We start from the raw sequence: 13,454 nt of genomic DNA, 5'->3' as shown, positions 1-13,454 counted from the left end.
CCGCGGCTAGCTGCCGCGGTGCGTAAGAGGCCTATAGCCATGTAGACGGGGGCGCATACTCGGCGCTGGGAGTCTGAGACGCAGCTTGAAAATGATTGAGGCCCAGCGCCGTCTGGCACTTACATGGGCTCACGCCTTGACCTGCTGACAGCCTGACACCAGCGCGCGGCCACTAAACCGCACGTCCTCACGTCCCGCCGCCTCCATCGCCTCGCCGCGTGTATGCCTTACTGGTGCCTCAAACTTTGTAATCTCGAATACGGTATATTTTTTTGTCTTCACACGCCTGGCTCACGTTTTCCTGCTCAATACCGTAGCTATTCTTGCGGCCGCTCCACTCATGTAACCTGCATAGCAGCAGCTCTGTGTTCATCGCCGCGGCGGCGCCAGGACCTGCGTCTCCCACGCGGTCCTTGACACTCTGCTGCAGATATCCACCACACTGCGTGTCAATATCGCGCGGCCTTGCAATGCGTCAGCGACTCACAGCCACAATACCATACTTCAAACCCCAGGGCCACGCATCGTTCACGGGACCCTCACCTAACTTCGAAACCGTCATGATACAACTCTCGCTCATGTGTGAATACCACACGCCAAGTCGCGTTTACCACCTCAAAGCTCTGTAGTGACTCCCCGGATCTCTTTTATGCAACGTGCCTAGGCATAATCGACTCCGGTTGCGCTTGCGACCTGGCCAATCGTGTCGACCCACATGGGTAACTGCCAGTCCGCCCCCTCATGCACTCACAAGAACACCAGCACTGCAGCTCCCCTCGAAGAGGGTACCAACCGCCTGCGTGCGTGCCCTTTTATTTCTGCGACTGCAGCCATTCTGTGCCACACCCCTCCATCTTATTAAATCCCTGTCGCGTGCAGTATAGCGCACCGTCGAAGTATTATGCACCTTCCTCTCTTGGAGTCTGTTCCCACTCGCAACCTACCAATTGCCGCCGCACCCTCACATTGCCCAATCATTGTCGGATCACTTGGCACGCCACCCCCCCCCGGGCCTACAACGCAACGATACCAACCAAATTCGCACCCTCGCTGTCAAGCCCGCCACTCAGCACATCCTCGCTTGAAACACACACACAGCCGCAGCTTCTACCAATGTGCCGCGGTCTTATCACTCTTACGCTTCGCTTCTAGCTAAAGCTCTACTCCACAACTGCGCGCAGCTCAAACTGCGTCATGACCGATATGTGGTCGCTGCCCCAGCCCGCCGCCGGCAGCCCTGCAGGCAGGGCATCCAGGTCCGGCGGCTGTAGCACCGCTACAGGCACCAGCTGGAAGCGCAGGGGCTGCTGCTGTTGCTGCTGCTGCGGCGGTTGCGGTGCCTGCTGCAGTGGTTGCTGCAGCTGTTGCGGCTGTTGCGAGGACGTGGCGCCGGGTTGCTGCTGGACCTGCGGCGCAGAAGCGTGCGGTGACGACGCGTGGTGGGCAGCGCCGCTCTCGCAGCAGCACGACGCCGGCAGCGAAGTCACGCCTGCAGCCGTCGCCGCACCGCCCAGCTCACCCACCGCCGCCACCAGACCACCAGCCAACTCCCCAGACGTCGACCAATGCGCCGCAGCGCCGCCGCTGCCGTCAAACGAGGCGGGCGGCGTCGCGGCCGGCAGCCGGCCGCCGCCACTGCCTGCTGGCGGCGCCGCCTGGCCGGGGATTGGATCTGAAGTGTACCAAATAAAATCCACCGTTCCCATGAATCCGTTGTGGATGGAGGTGAAGGCTGGCTCCGCCGCCGCCACCTCCACATAGCTGCTCTTGAGCTTGAGCGGGTGACGCACCACAAGAGCACCGCCGCTGCCGCTCACGTCACTGGCGGCGCCACCGCAGCCGCCGTCGAGGCTGGTGAAGGCCGGCGGCATGGTCAGGCCAGATGGTCCTGGCGGCGAGCCGACGGGCGACGTCAGCGGCGGCGGCGGCACATTGCCACCACCGCTGACGCGGCCGCTGACGCCGTCACCACTGAGGTCGGCGCTCAGCGGACAGCTGTCAAGCGTATGCCGTTGCGAGGAGACAGGCAGCGAGGCGGCGACGGCGTCGGCGGTGGAGGCGGCGGCCGCCGCCGCCGCGGCGTCCGCTGTGACGCGGCTGTTGAGGCTGGCGGCTGGGACGCTGTGCATCCGGCCCAACGCCTTGCGCCCCCCTGCGCTGGCGGCTGCGTCCCCGCCGCTGCCCGCGAGGCCACCGGTCGCTGCTGCCACTGCCGCTGCTGCTGCTGCTGCTGCTGCTGCTGCTGCGGCTGCTGCTGCTGCTGCTGCTGACGACGACAATGACGTGGCCGCCATGGGGGCCGCCGGCTCCAACGACACGCCGTTGGTGCTGTGGCGGCTGATGGCCCCACCGCCGCCAACGCCGGCACCCCAACCCATGCCCGCGCCCGCGCCCGCGCCCGCGCCTGCGCTGCCGCTTGCGTAGGCTTGGGTGCTGCTGCTGGCGGCGGCGTGCGGGCTCATGCCCGCAAGCGTGATGCAACGCCCCAGAACCGCGCCATTGGCGGCGGCGGAGGCCCGCCCCGGGAACTGCTCTCCCATTGCGCACCGCAGGTGCAGCTCCGTCCAGCGCTCGCCCGCCGCCGCAGTGCGCTGGTGCAGAGAGGATAGGAAGCAGTCAACGGCGCGCCCACTGTTGGCGGCTGCGGCTGCCGCCGCCGCCGCCACGGCCGCCGCGGCGGCGGCAGCGGCGCCGCCTGCGGCGGCGCCGCCGCCGGCCACCAGCTCTGCAGGCGTGCTGGTTGGCAGCGGGCAAGATGAGGCGCTGTGCTGTTGGTGCTGTTGCTGTTGGTGCTGGTGCTGTTGGTGCTGTTGGTGCTGGTTAACGGAGGGCTTGGAGGCTGAGTAGGCCGACGTGGAAGTCAACGTCGGCGTCGGGCTGCCTACGTTCATCGTGGCGATGGGCGTCGGCGACGGCGTAAGCGGTTGCGCCGCCACCGCCGCCGCCGCCGCTGCCGGCGCCGGCGCCGGCGCTACCACGATACCCGCTTCTTCCGCCGCGCCTGCACCTTCTACTGGCGCCGCAGCCCCCGACGCTGACACCGACGCCCCTGACGCCGAGGCTGAGGCCGAGGCCGCCAGCTGCTGCTGCTGTGCGTGCAGCTGCTTCACCTCCGAGATGGGTTTGTACTGCGTGTGGCAGACGCCGTGAAGCTGGCCTGTTTGCGTTGAGACAAGGCGGTAATTACATTCATGAATATTTAAGAATGGAAGAGGGGAGGGAGCAAACGGGCGAGGCAGGCGGCCGGGTTGTGATTACAGCACTACAAGTTGCCGCTGTTCATGTTGGGTGTAAGGCGTGAGAGGATTGTCCACCTGACAGCGCCCAACAGCACATCCGGCCTGACAAGCCGGCTACCCTCCCTCTGTTCCTTCCTCGCTCCCGCCCCGTTTACCCGCAGCGGCTGCCGCTCCCATCCCCTCAACCCACGCCTGCTGCCGCTCCCATTCCTTCCATCCCTTCCATCCGCCGCCGCCCCCACCGGCCTCACCGCTCAGCTTCTTCCTGCTGGTGGTGGCCAGGTCCAGCGCCCCCTGCGCCACGAACTGGTACAGCGGGCTGCCGGCCGTGGAGTTGAAGTCGCCCGTGATGATGGCCAGCGTCTGGAGCGGCGGAGGCTGGTGGGGTAGAGGCTGGTGGCGAGGCGGCTGCTGGTGTTGGGGATGGTGGGGCACAGGCTGCTGGGACTGGGCAGGGTGGTGCGGGTGTTGGGGCTGGGAGTGCTGGTGGTGGTGTTGCGTGTGCTGCGGGTTGGGGTGGGCGAGGGTGAGGGCGTGGACGCCAGCAGCGTGGTGGTGCTGCTGCCGCGGCCCCGCTGGAGCCGGGGCCGGAGCCGCCTGCTGTGGTTGCGGTGGCTGCTGCCCGCGCGAATGCTGAAACGCGTCCGCGTCCTCGTAGCTGGAGATAGGGGCGGAGGCCGGCAGCGGGCAGGCGGACCGCCGCCCGCGGCTCTCGGCCGCCGCGGCGGCGGCGCTCGCGCCTGACGCCCAGGGTCCCTCCGCGATCGCGCCCGACCCCGCTGCCGTGCTCGTGCCCGCAGCCGTGCCTCCGGCAAGCACGTGCCCTGAAGAGGAAGCTGAGGCGCCGGAGGCGCCCGGCGGGGTGCCCGGCGGGGCCCCCGGCTCGGGGCCCCCGTGCGTGTGGGGCCCGTGGTTTTGCCCGTGCGTGTGGTGGTGGTGGTGGAGCCCTTGCTGGGCCGAGGAGGCGGGCACGTGTTGCTGGTGCGAGCCGCTGCTGTTGATGGCGCCGCTGGTACCGCTGGTGCTGATGGTGCTGCCGGTGCTGCCGGCCCGCGGCGGAAGCTGCGGCTGCTGCGGCTGCTCCTCGGGCGGCGGGTGGGCGGCGAGCTGGGAGGCGCGAGTGAGCAGCGCGCGGACCTGCGTGAGTGCGTGATGCATGAGTCAAGACAGTGCCGCATCGGGAGAGATGCCGGAAACCAATGGCGTTCGAACCGTGCTGCGTTCCTTTCGCGGTTTCGCCCCTCAATGGCGGACTGCCGTGCATTGCCTCGTGCCAGCGCCCTCAACTCCTCATGCCGTTCACCCAAGAACCTGCCCGTGCCTACCCCAACCCTGTCTACCCAACCCTGCCTCCCTGACCCTCTATCCCTGCCCCCTGGCCCTACCTGCCCCAGCTTGACGTCCCCCTTGGCCGGGTCAAAGGTGATGTGTGTGGTCGCCACAAGCAGACGTACCGCCGACAGAGCCTCCGAGTAGCACCTGCAGCAGCACGAACACGTTTTGAGTGTGGTTGGAGCCTTTGCCTCAGGTTTTAAGGTCTGCAGGTCCCCGGACACGAATTCCCCTGCCCTCACCCCACCCCCGCAGGGCCTTTCCCCAGCTTCTGTCCTCAAATCCTTGTCCCTGTCCCAGCCCCTGCAGCTGAACTGCCGCCCGCCTCCCCTCCCCTGCCCTCACCCCCTCCACACACACACGCCCCACGCGCGCCTCTGCTCTCCTGCACCCCACAACCCCGCACCCCACCCGCCTGCCCACCCACCCAGCCACCCACCCACCCTCCCACGCACCCCGCACACCTGTCCGCCTGCTGCTGCTCCACTCCCTCCGCTCCCTCCACTCCTGCCTCCGCTCCCGCTCCTGCCCCTGCCGCCCCTGCCGCCCCCGCCAGGCCCTCCACCCGCGGCGCCAGGCTGAGCAGCATGGCCACATTGTCCTCCAGACCCAGCCGCGCGAACTGCAGCTCGGTGGCGGAGCAGGCGCGCAGCCGGTCCGAGCGCCTGTTAGCGGGGGAGGCGAAGCGGGCAGGTGGGGTGGATGGGGTTGTAAATACCAGCCCAAACTAAACCCAAACCAACACCCAGACAGCCCGGCGGGGAGCGGGCATAAGACGGCATTCGGGGTCGCGTTTGCAAGTGTGTGGAGGAGGGTCCGGTCCCGCGTGTCGCCCGCGTGTGCGTCATGCCCTCGTGCCTGGCCGCCATCATCTGGACGCCCTCCCCTCCCCTCCCCTCCCCTCCCTGTGGCCGCCCCCCTCACCAGAAGGTGGCGCAGCCGTCTCTCCGGCGGCCCGTGCGCCGCATGAAGCGGCCCTCATACCTGCACGATCACGAGCAGAGCCACATACACATAGCTGATTTGGTGAGGCTCCACCCAGAGGCCCGCCCGCCCGCCAGCCAGCCCGCCAGCGAGCCAGCCAGACAGATGCCAGCCAGACAGCCAGCCAGACAGACAGACAGACAGACAGCCATCCGCGTGGCTGCATCGCGTACATGCAGGCCTGGTGCCGCCTGTGCTGACGGCCGCCCCTGCCTGCCCGCGTAAGAGTCGACTTTGACCGACAGATCTTACCCCGCACCCACATACACACGCTACGTCACCACACCGGCAGTGTCGCACAATTTATACCACGCCACGCCACGCCACGCCACGCACCCCGCCGCGCGCATCTCCGGCTCCAACTCATGGTAGTGCTGTACCTCCTGTGAAGGGCATGGACGTGATGACAAGGTTTACACATGATCACGGTAAGCATGTCCAACGAAGAGTGCATGCACGTTGTCTCGCCTGGGAAACCGGCGATCCCGGGTCTTTAACCCAGTGCCCCCGTAACACAAACATGTCTTGTGACAGCAAGGAAAGCCCGCTCCGTCTCAAAAGAGTTCAGAGTACACACACGTACCTGCAGGCACACCACGTCCGGCGCCCAGTGCCGGATCTCAGCAAGCAGTAGCGAGCGCCGGGCCGGCCATTCGAGGCAGCGCCGCGGCACGTCGCGATACAGCTTGGAAGCAAAGTGGTGCGCCTGCAAAGCACGGGCGCGAGGGGTTCTTGTTGTGTTGGAGGTAGTGGTGGTGGTGGCAGCGGTGATGGTGGCAGCGTTTTGGTTAGGTGGAAACGTTGTCGCTGTGGGTAGGAAGGGGCGGCTGCAATTCCCCGGGAGGCACGGATTAAATCGCCCGTATGGCTGGCGAGGCGGGAGAGCAGGGCCAGGCTTCGCCAGGTGGCGCGACACCCCGCAAAGGCGAGGTGGGCGGGAGGGGAGGGACGTGGCCCGCTTGGAAACGCCAGGCAAAGACAACCCCCCTCCCTTCCCCGCCCTCTCATTACCCCATAATAAGCAGCACTCGACTCACATAGGTATCCGCCAGGACATTATAGCACATCACCGAGAATCGCCACGGCGGGTGAGTCGATGCCGAGGTTGGCGTCGATCCATCCGCCTGACCAGAGGTCGCACTTTGCTGCGCTGATGGTGTATTGCCTGACGCACCAGGCCTGGGTGCGCGCGTCCAACGGCGCTCCCCGAACCAAGACTCGCTGGAGCTGTGGCCAGCCTCGTCTCTGCCCGAGCATGATGCTGCAACAATCTGTTCGCTGTCTAGGAGCCCATAGAGCTGCGGATACGCCAGAAAACTGGAATCCTGAGCCGATTCACGCTGAACCGGAGCTGTCGCTGGTGCAGAGAGGTAGCTACAGGGCCTGGATGCTACCCCACTATTAGAACCTGCTTGAGTCAAATCATTGAGAGAGGTGGAGGGCGAGCTGCCCGAGAGCTTGCGGAGAGCCCGCATGTTGCGTGCTCTAGCACAGGTTGCTTGTCGTAGGCTGCCGGGCCCTACCCGGCCAAACATATCGTGCGCAAATGTTGTGCAGGCCAAGTGCAGCGCGTCCACCCGGTTTTCGCCCCTAACGTTTTAGATGCAGTGAATTTGCATTAATTAGAACCCATACAAAGAAAGACAAGTCACAAGGTCTAGATAGCAAGCCAGAACTGTCAGAAAGGGTTTACTGTGCTCATCGCGTTCACCTGCGCGTTCACATGCGCGGTGGCGTGACCACAGCAAAGGGGCGCTCGCTCGGAAGAGGCATTTCACCCATTGGCTAGCTTTCCCGGGACTTTGAAGCATCGTCTGCCACACCAACTTCTGCGCATTGACTCTAGTCTTGGCCCACGTCGCGCCGCGCGAAGGCCTTTTACCTGCGCACACAGCAGTCGACTCCCTAGCGCAACGCTTTGCAGCCAGCAGGAGGTTCCGCGCTCGGCGGAGCCGTTGTCAGCGACTCGGTTCACTCACGCTTACTTGGCACGACCGGCGCAGCAGTGCGCCGAGTGCAGTACGCTGCTTACAGACAGCCGGCGCCCCGTAGAACCGTCGCGCTCAGGTTGTAGTAGGAAGAGAGGTTCGGCCAGCTAGCCTGCCTGCTTGGCCTGGCACCAAGTGCCTGGGCGCAAAGGGCAGTTGCTTCTGATTACAGGGGCGGCGGTTGGGCCAGGTGGCAAGCCCGGCCCCGGCCCCGGCCTCAGCGCCTTTTCAGCGACACGCGGCCCTTCCCCCTCACCAATACACTACTACATAGCCGCAGCCGCAGCCTGCTGCGCCGCTGCTGCCGCCTCAGTCTAACGCGCCAGACACCACCAGAGTGATGGCCGCCGCCGGCGCCGCCGCCGCACCTGCCACTCCCACAGAGGCGGCCAGCCAACCCACGCCCAGACCAGACCATGGCCACGGCCACAGCCCCGGCTCAGCGATACGGCGGGCGCTCACCGCCCCTTGGCATGCCCTGCAGAGCCTTGGCAGCGCCGGCACCGGCACTGGTGGCGGAGCCGCAGCCGGCCACGCCGCTGCCGGCCACGCAGCGCAGGGCGGCGCCCCACACCAACACGTAGATCGCAGCGCACACCCGACCGTAGGCTACCACCCCGGCAAAGGCGGCGGCGCCGCCGCCGCAGCCGGTGGGGTTGGCAGCGGGGCAGGCGGCGGCAACTACGGCAACCGCAGCGCGCACGGTGCCTATTCCGCCGCCTACCCCGCCGCCTACAATGCAGCGTATCAGCAGCTAACACATTTCCACGCTTTCGGCGGCGGGCCCGGAGGAGGTGGAGGAGGAGGTTCCGCGCACGGCGGCTCCGCGCACGGTGGCTTCAGGCACAGCCGCACCCACACGGCCGGTGGCGGCGGAGGAGGAGCGGGGTTGCACAGCCGCCGCAGCAGCAACCTCCACAACTCGGGCGTCTCCCGTCGCAGTCTCTTTGATGTTGACGGCATGCCCGTGCCCGACCCCGCGGCTGCACTCGCCTCCGGCTCGCACGCTGCAGCCATCGCGGCTGTAGCAGCGGCCGCAGCCGCGGCCGCTACAGCCGCCGTAGAAACCGGCGACTGGACTGTGCGCAGTAGCACGGTACGGCCAACGCACGTACAGCCGCACCCGCAGCCGCCGCTGTCGTACAACACATTGGATGCGCCTGTCGAGTACGGCATGCCGCCTTCCGAGTCTTCCATTGCCATACTGCCGCCGCCAGCGGGTTCGGCGGTGGCGGCGGGAGCGCCGCCGCCATCGCCGGCGGCGGCAGCGGCTGCCGTGGCGACGGCTTCGGCCATGGCGCGCGCAGCGAGCAGCGGGCCTTTGCTGGGTGCTATTGACGAGCTGCTTGGGTCACCGGATGGCGGCGTTGGCGGCGCAGCGGAGGTCTTGGCCGCTGCTGCCACAGCGGCGGCCGCCGCCGCCACGACAGCGCACGGCGCACACCCGCACACCAGCCGGACGCACCCGCACCTGCAGTCGCCGCATCCACACCTGCCGACCGTGGTCGAGCTGTCGGCGCCACACTCGCCAGGAGCAGCGGCAAGGCCGCCGCAGCAGCAGCAGCAGCTGGCTGCGCCGCCGTTCGCACCGACGGCGGCGGCGCCGCCGCCGCCGCCGGCCCAAGGCCTACCTGTCAGCCATTGGGACGACGCACGCAACCCCATGAGCCTTTACTACGACCCTACCCTTGACCGCGACCAGCAAACCCGCCAGCAGCCGCACCAGCAGCAGCAACAGAAGCGGTCGGATGCGGATGCATACGTGAACGGCCCTGCTGGGCCCGCATCCGCGCCTGTGCCGGCCCCGACGCCGCCCGAGCTGCAGAGGGCTGAGGGAGCTGCAGAGGTGGCGGCGGCGCGGCCGCTGAGTGCAGACGGGCGCGGTGTCGGCACCGTGGCCGATGGCAGCGCCGGCACTGGGGATGGCGACATTCTCCTTTTGGACATGAAAGGCGGCGGCGGCGGTTGGGATCCCGCGGCGCTGGCGGCTGCCGCCGCCGCCGCGGCCGCCGCCGCCACGGCCGCAACTGTTGGTAGCGGCGCCGGCGGCGGCGCGCAGGGTCCGTCAGCGGCGGCTCCGCTAGCGGAGGAGGCGGCGGAGGCTGCCAAGGGCCCTCCGGAGGGGCTGCTTCAACGCGCGGAAGAATACTTTGTGAAGTGAGTCCGTAACTTACTCTCGGCAGTGTTGAGGACAGGGGCTGGGTTTGTAAGTCTTGAAGGGTAGCAGGCCTTGCAGGCCTTGCAGGTCTTGCAGGTCTTGCAGGTCTTGCAGGAGGCGGTGCTGCATTACAAGAAGCGCGCGACAGATCACGCTCAGCACCCACCATTCCAACGCTGCCCATAGCGATGCCCTCAGTAAAGCACCTCACACATTCCCCCAATCATTGAAATGCCGCATGAGCCCACCCAGCCCAACCAACTAACCGCCCAACCAACCAACCAACTAACCGCCAGGTGGCGGGGTGTGAACGACACGCTGCTTCCGCCCGAGAGCGCGGAGGACATCGCCTGGTCGTGGCTGGGCGCGTTTGTGGCCATCTGCGTGGTCGCGATCATGAACCAGTATCTCACGTGAGTTTGTCTTGCAGTTGTTTGTATGGTAGATCTTTGGACCTGATATGGATGTGACCTTGTTCGTCCGCATGGCATTTGGGTTTTAGCTGGGGAGGGGCTGCCGTACGCAATGCTCGTCAACGATGGCGCCAAGTAGATGGATGGGGTTCTGGTCTTCCTGCACTGCCCTGTGTGTCTGCTTCCCTTGTGCCCTCTTACACACGCCTCCCTCCCTCCCCTTCCCCCGCCTCCCCGCCTCTCCCCTCCTCTGCTCCTCCCCTCTCCTCGCAGCCCCGAGGTGGACACGCCTCTCATGGTGGCCTCCTTCGGCGCCTCCGCCGTGCTGCTGTTCGGAGTGCCGGCCTCAAAACTGGGACAGCCCAGGAACCTGCTAGGTGCGTTGGGACCCCGATTACCCAAGAAAAATATTACTGGTCTGGGTAGTTTGGTGTTTGGGCGGGATGGCTGCGCAATTAGAGTGGATGGCTGCGGAGGGCTGCGTGGCTGGGTAGTTACCATACCTTGGTTTCACTCTTACCTGTGTAAGGAAGGACACACACACACACACACACACACACACACACACACACACACACACACACGATCCGCAAACACTTGCACTCCCACAGGCGGGCAGGTGTTCTCCGCTATCGTGGGCTGCATCGTCCGCGTGGCCTTCCGCGATGCCGTGCCGCAGCTGCTGTGGCTCAGCAGCGCACTGGGCATGAGCATCGCGCTGGCGGTGATGCAGGTCACACGCACCGTGCACCCGCCCGGTGGGTGCGGGTGTGGTGGCAGCGGTGCTGGCCCGTGGTGCTGGGTGCGGGTGACCCCGGTGCTGTTGACACGATCGGTTGCTGGTGACTTGATGGGGACTTGATTGGGACTTGATTGGGACTTGGTTTGAGGGCTGATGAGTCATGCACGGGCTGCGACGCTCCGCCGGACCTGCCGTGCGGTAGACTTACTGATGCTGACAACCCTCCCGCCCCCGGGCCTCGCCTCCCCTCCACCTGCAGGCGGCGCCACCGCCCTCATTGCCGCGTCAGCGCACAGCATGGGGGACTGGTACGGCTTCAAATTGGTGCTGACGGTGTTTTTCGGGTCACTGGCAATGCTGGTAGTGGCGCTGGCGATCAACAACCTCCCGCGGCGCCGCCGCTACCCCACCTATTGGCTGGGAGCTTAGGTGGAGCCATAGCGACGGCGCCTCCAGGCTAGAGCGGCACCGGTGGCGAAGGCGCCGGCGTGGGCGGCTCTGCTTAGAGCTGAGAGCTTTGAACTCAGAGCGTATAGCTCGTAGCTGAAAGCTCCGACCGTTTGGCTCGGAGCTCAGAGCTTGGAGCATGAAGCTTTTACCTGGGGACGTAGCGCTTGCTTGCTGCGATGATTGCATGTGAATCGAGAGTGGCTGGTAAAATGTCAGACAGCGAGAGTGGTTGGGAGCGCAGGGAGAGCGGAAGAGTGCGCGGTGAGCTTTTTTAGACCGAGGTGGGCTACTTACGACCGAGCGATGGAACGGAGCAGAGGAAGCACACACAGTCCCCGGCACGCAGTACTCAGGTGTGACGTTAGGAGGCGGGGTATGTTTGTCTTACGTCTTAGTATGTTAACCACATGATCGCACTGGTGGTAGCACGAGTTTTGCGGGGACAGCAGGTTGTTTTCTGCGTGCCTCAGACCAGTTTGCATGGCTAAGCCCGTGGGCTGCACCTTCTTGAGTGACGATACGCCGTGTTGGGCAGTTATTCCACTTGTCGTATCGTTGCAATGGTAGCACATCATACTTATGCACGCTGATGATGTGTGTACAGCACGTGTGTTTCCAGTGTTCCAGCCTCGTCACACACAAGTCCAAATGTTGTATGCGACACTTGAGCGAGGGTCTTAGCGAGATGAATGCCTCAGTTCGCCACTTTGCAGCTAAATTGAGCGCTGTCGGGCGGTGGGTCTATGTGGCCATGGCCACGTGCCTTTCAACCGCCGACGGGAGTAAAAAACCAAGGGGATGAGAACCCTGTGTATAGATGGATAATTGGATGGGCTGGATGGAATCGGTGGATGGAGGGATGGATGGGTGGGTGGGATGGAGGGATGGGGAGGATGGATGGGATGAGATGGATGGAGGGACAGAGGGATGGGGCGATGGACAGGGGGAAGGGACGAGGTTGAGACTGTGGCGTTTGACGTTGGATGTAGTGTACGGCACAAAGCAGGCTGGGGTCGCGCTTGGACCCCGAAGATGCGGGGCCGAGGTGGAGGAAGTAGGGTTGAACTGAAAGGAACCCAATTTGCCAACCGCCGGCTGCACACCAGCATTGCACTACACGGGCAAGCTGTATGTCCGCTGCAACGGACGGTGCATGAGTTTTATGTTGTGTCTACGAGCGCATACGTGGTTACACGTGCTCGTGCATCTTGAGGAACAGCAAGAGGCGCGGTAAACGTAACGACTGCACCGCACCGTGTTGTTGAACTGTTGAAGGCATGGGTGCGGCAGTGGGAAAGCGGAAGGTCGCATTTGTCATGCAAGGCAACTCAGTACTGACACAAACCGCGGGTGTCATTACGTATAAATATCTAGTACGGGCTACTTATTGCAAATGGGCAGTAGGTCCAAATCAGCGGTGGCGGCGCAGGGCCCGGCGGCGGCGCAAGGCCTGGCGCAGGTAGCGGCGGTGCAGGGCCTGGCGGCGGCTGCGCAGCGGCGCAGGACCTGGGCCCAGCACTGGCGGCTTACATGTCCCGAAGCATGTCCCGGAGCAGTAGCGCACGTAGGACTGAAGCGTATCACGAGGAGGTGCCGCGGTAGTGGAGGCGGGTGGACGCGGGTGTGGAAGGGAAGAGCACATGCCCCAGATCCTGTGAGAGTGGATGGTGCTGGGAAAGTCGGTGAGGAGGTTGAGAGGAATGAATCGGAAGGTCCGGACATGCGTGCAGCTCGATTGGAAACCTGTGTGGGGCTTTCGGGCGCGTTTGAGCCCCTTTGAGCCCCTTTCGCTATGGACTTGTGGACAGGCGGTCACACCTGGTGACAGCCTCGGGACTGCAAGTTTTCGTCCTCTCTGCTGTGGGGGGAAGTGGTGTGACCGGTGGCGGCGCCGTGCAAAGCCGGCAGAATGACACGACACCTCTGGGGCGCCGCGGATCCGCATGCTGCAGCCCTCCCCTGCTGCAGCCTGCAGCGTGCAGGTGAGTTGTGCGCTCCCAGGTTACCTATGTGCACCAGGAGTGCAGAGGACGCGGTGACGCGGTATGCTATGTGTGAAGCGCGCACGGGCGCTGCCCGGGAGGCCAGGACTGCGACCAGGCCTTGCGGAGCCAACGGCCGCCTGCCACGCCTAACCCCTCGCCTGGA

At 65.2% G+C, this 13,454-nt stretch overlaps 2 protein-coding genes across 2 annotated transcripts; one reads left to right on the top strand and one right to left on the bottom strand.

The window, feature by feature from the left end:
- Window positions 1-86: 86 nt before the first annotated feature.
- Window positions 87-7,178, bottom strand: CHLRE_11g467680v5 (uncharacterized protein). The gene is made up of 8 exons (XM_043067432.1): window positions 6,593-7,178; window positions 6,139-6,261; window positions 5,892-5,938; window positions 5,496-5,555; window positions 5,036-5,236; window positions 4,625-4,718; window positions 3,491-4,376; window positions 87-3,157 (listed from the first exon to the last, which is right to left on the bottom strand). Exons 1-8 carry the CDS (start codon window positions 6,620-6,622, stop codon window positions 1,161-1,163), a joined length of 3,438 nt encoding a protein of 1,145 aa, XP_042919429.1. The 5' UTR covers window positions 6,623-7,178; the 3' UTR covers window positions 87-1,160.
- A 160-nt stretch (window positions 7,179-7,338) lies between these two features.
- Window positions 7,339-13,454, top strand: CHLRE_11g467679v5 (uncharacterized protein). The gene is made up of 5 exons (XM_001698695.2): window positions 7,339-9,700; window positions 9,998-10,114; window positions 10,388-10,491; window positions 10,726-10,872; window positions 11,116-13,454. Exons 1-5 carry the CDS (start codon window positions 7,884-7,886, stop codon window positions 11,283-11,285), a joined length of 2,355 nt encoding a protein of 784 aa, XP_001698747.2. The 5' UTR covers window positions 7,339-7,883; the 3' UTR covers window positions 11,286-13,454.

Source organism: Chlamydomonas reinhardtii, chromosome 11, assembly GCF_000002595.2.
Source record: "Chlamydomonas reinhardtii strain CC-503 cw92 mt+ chromosome 11, whole genome shotgun sequence".
NCBI lineage: Eukaryota > Viridiplantae > Chlorophyta > Chlorophyceae > Chlamydomonadales > Chlamydomonadaceae > Chlamydomonas > Chlamydomonas reinhardtii.
Note: the sequence above shows the minus strand (reverse complement) of the source record. Positions and strands in the feature narration are given on the sequence as shown.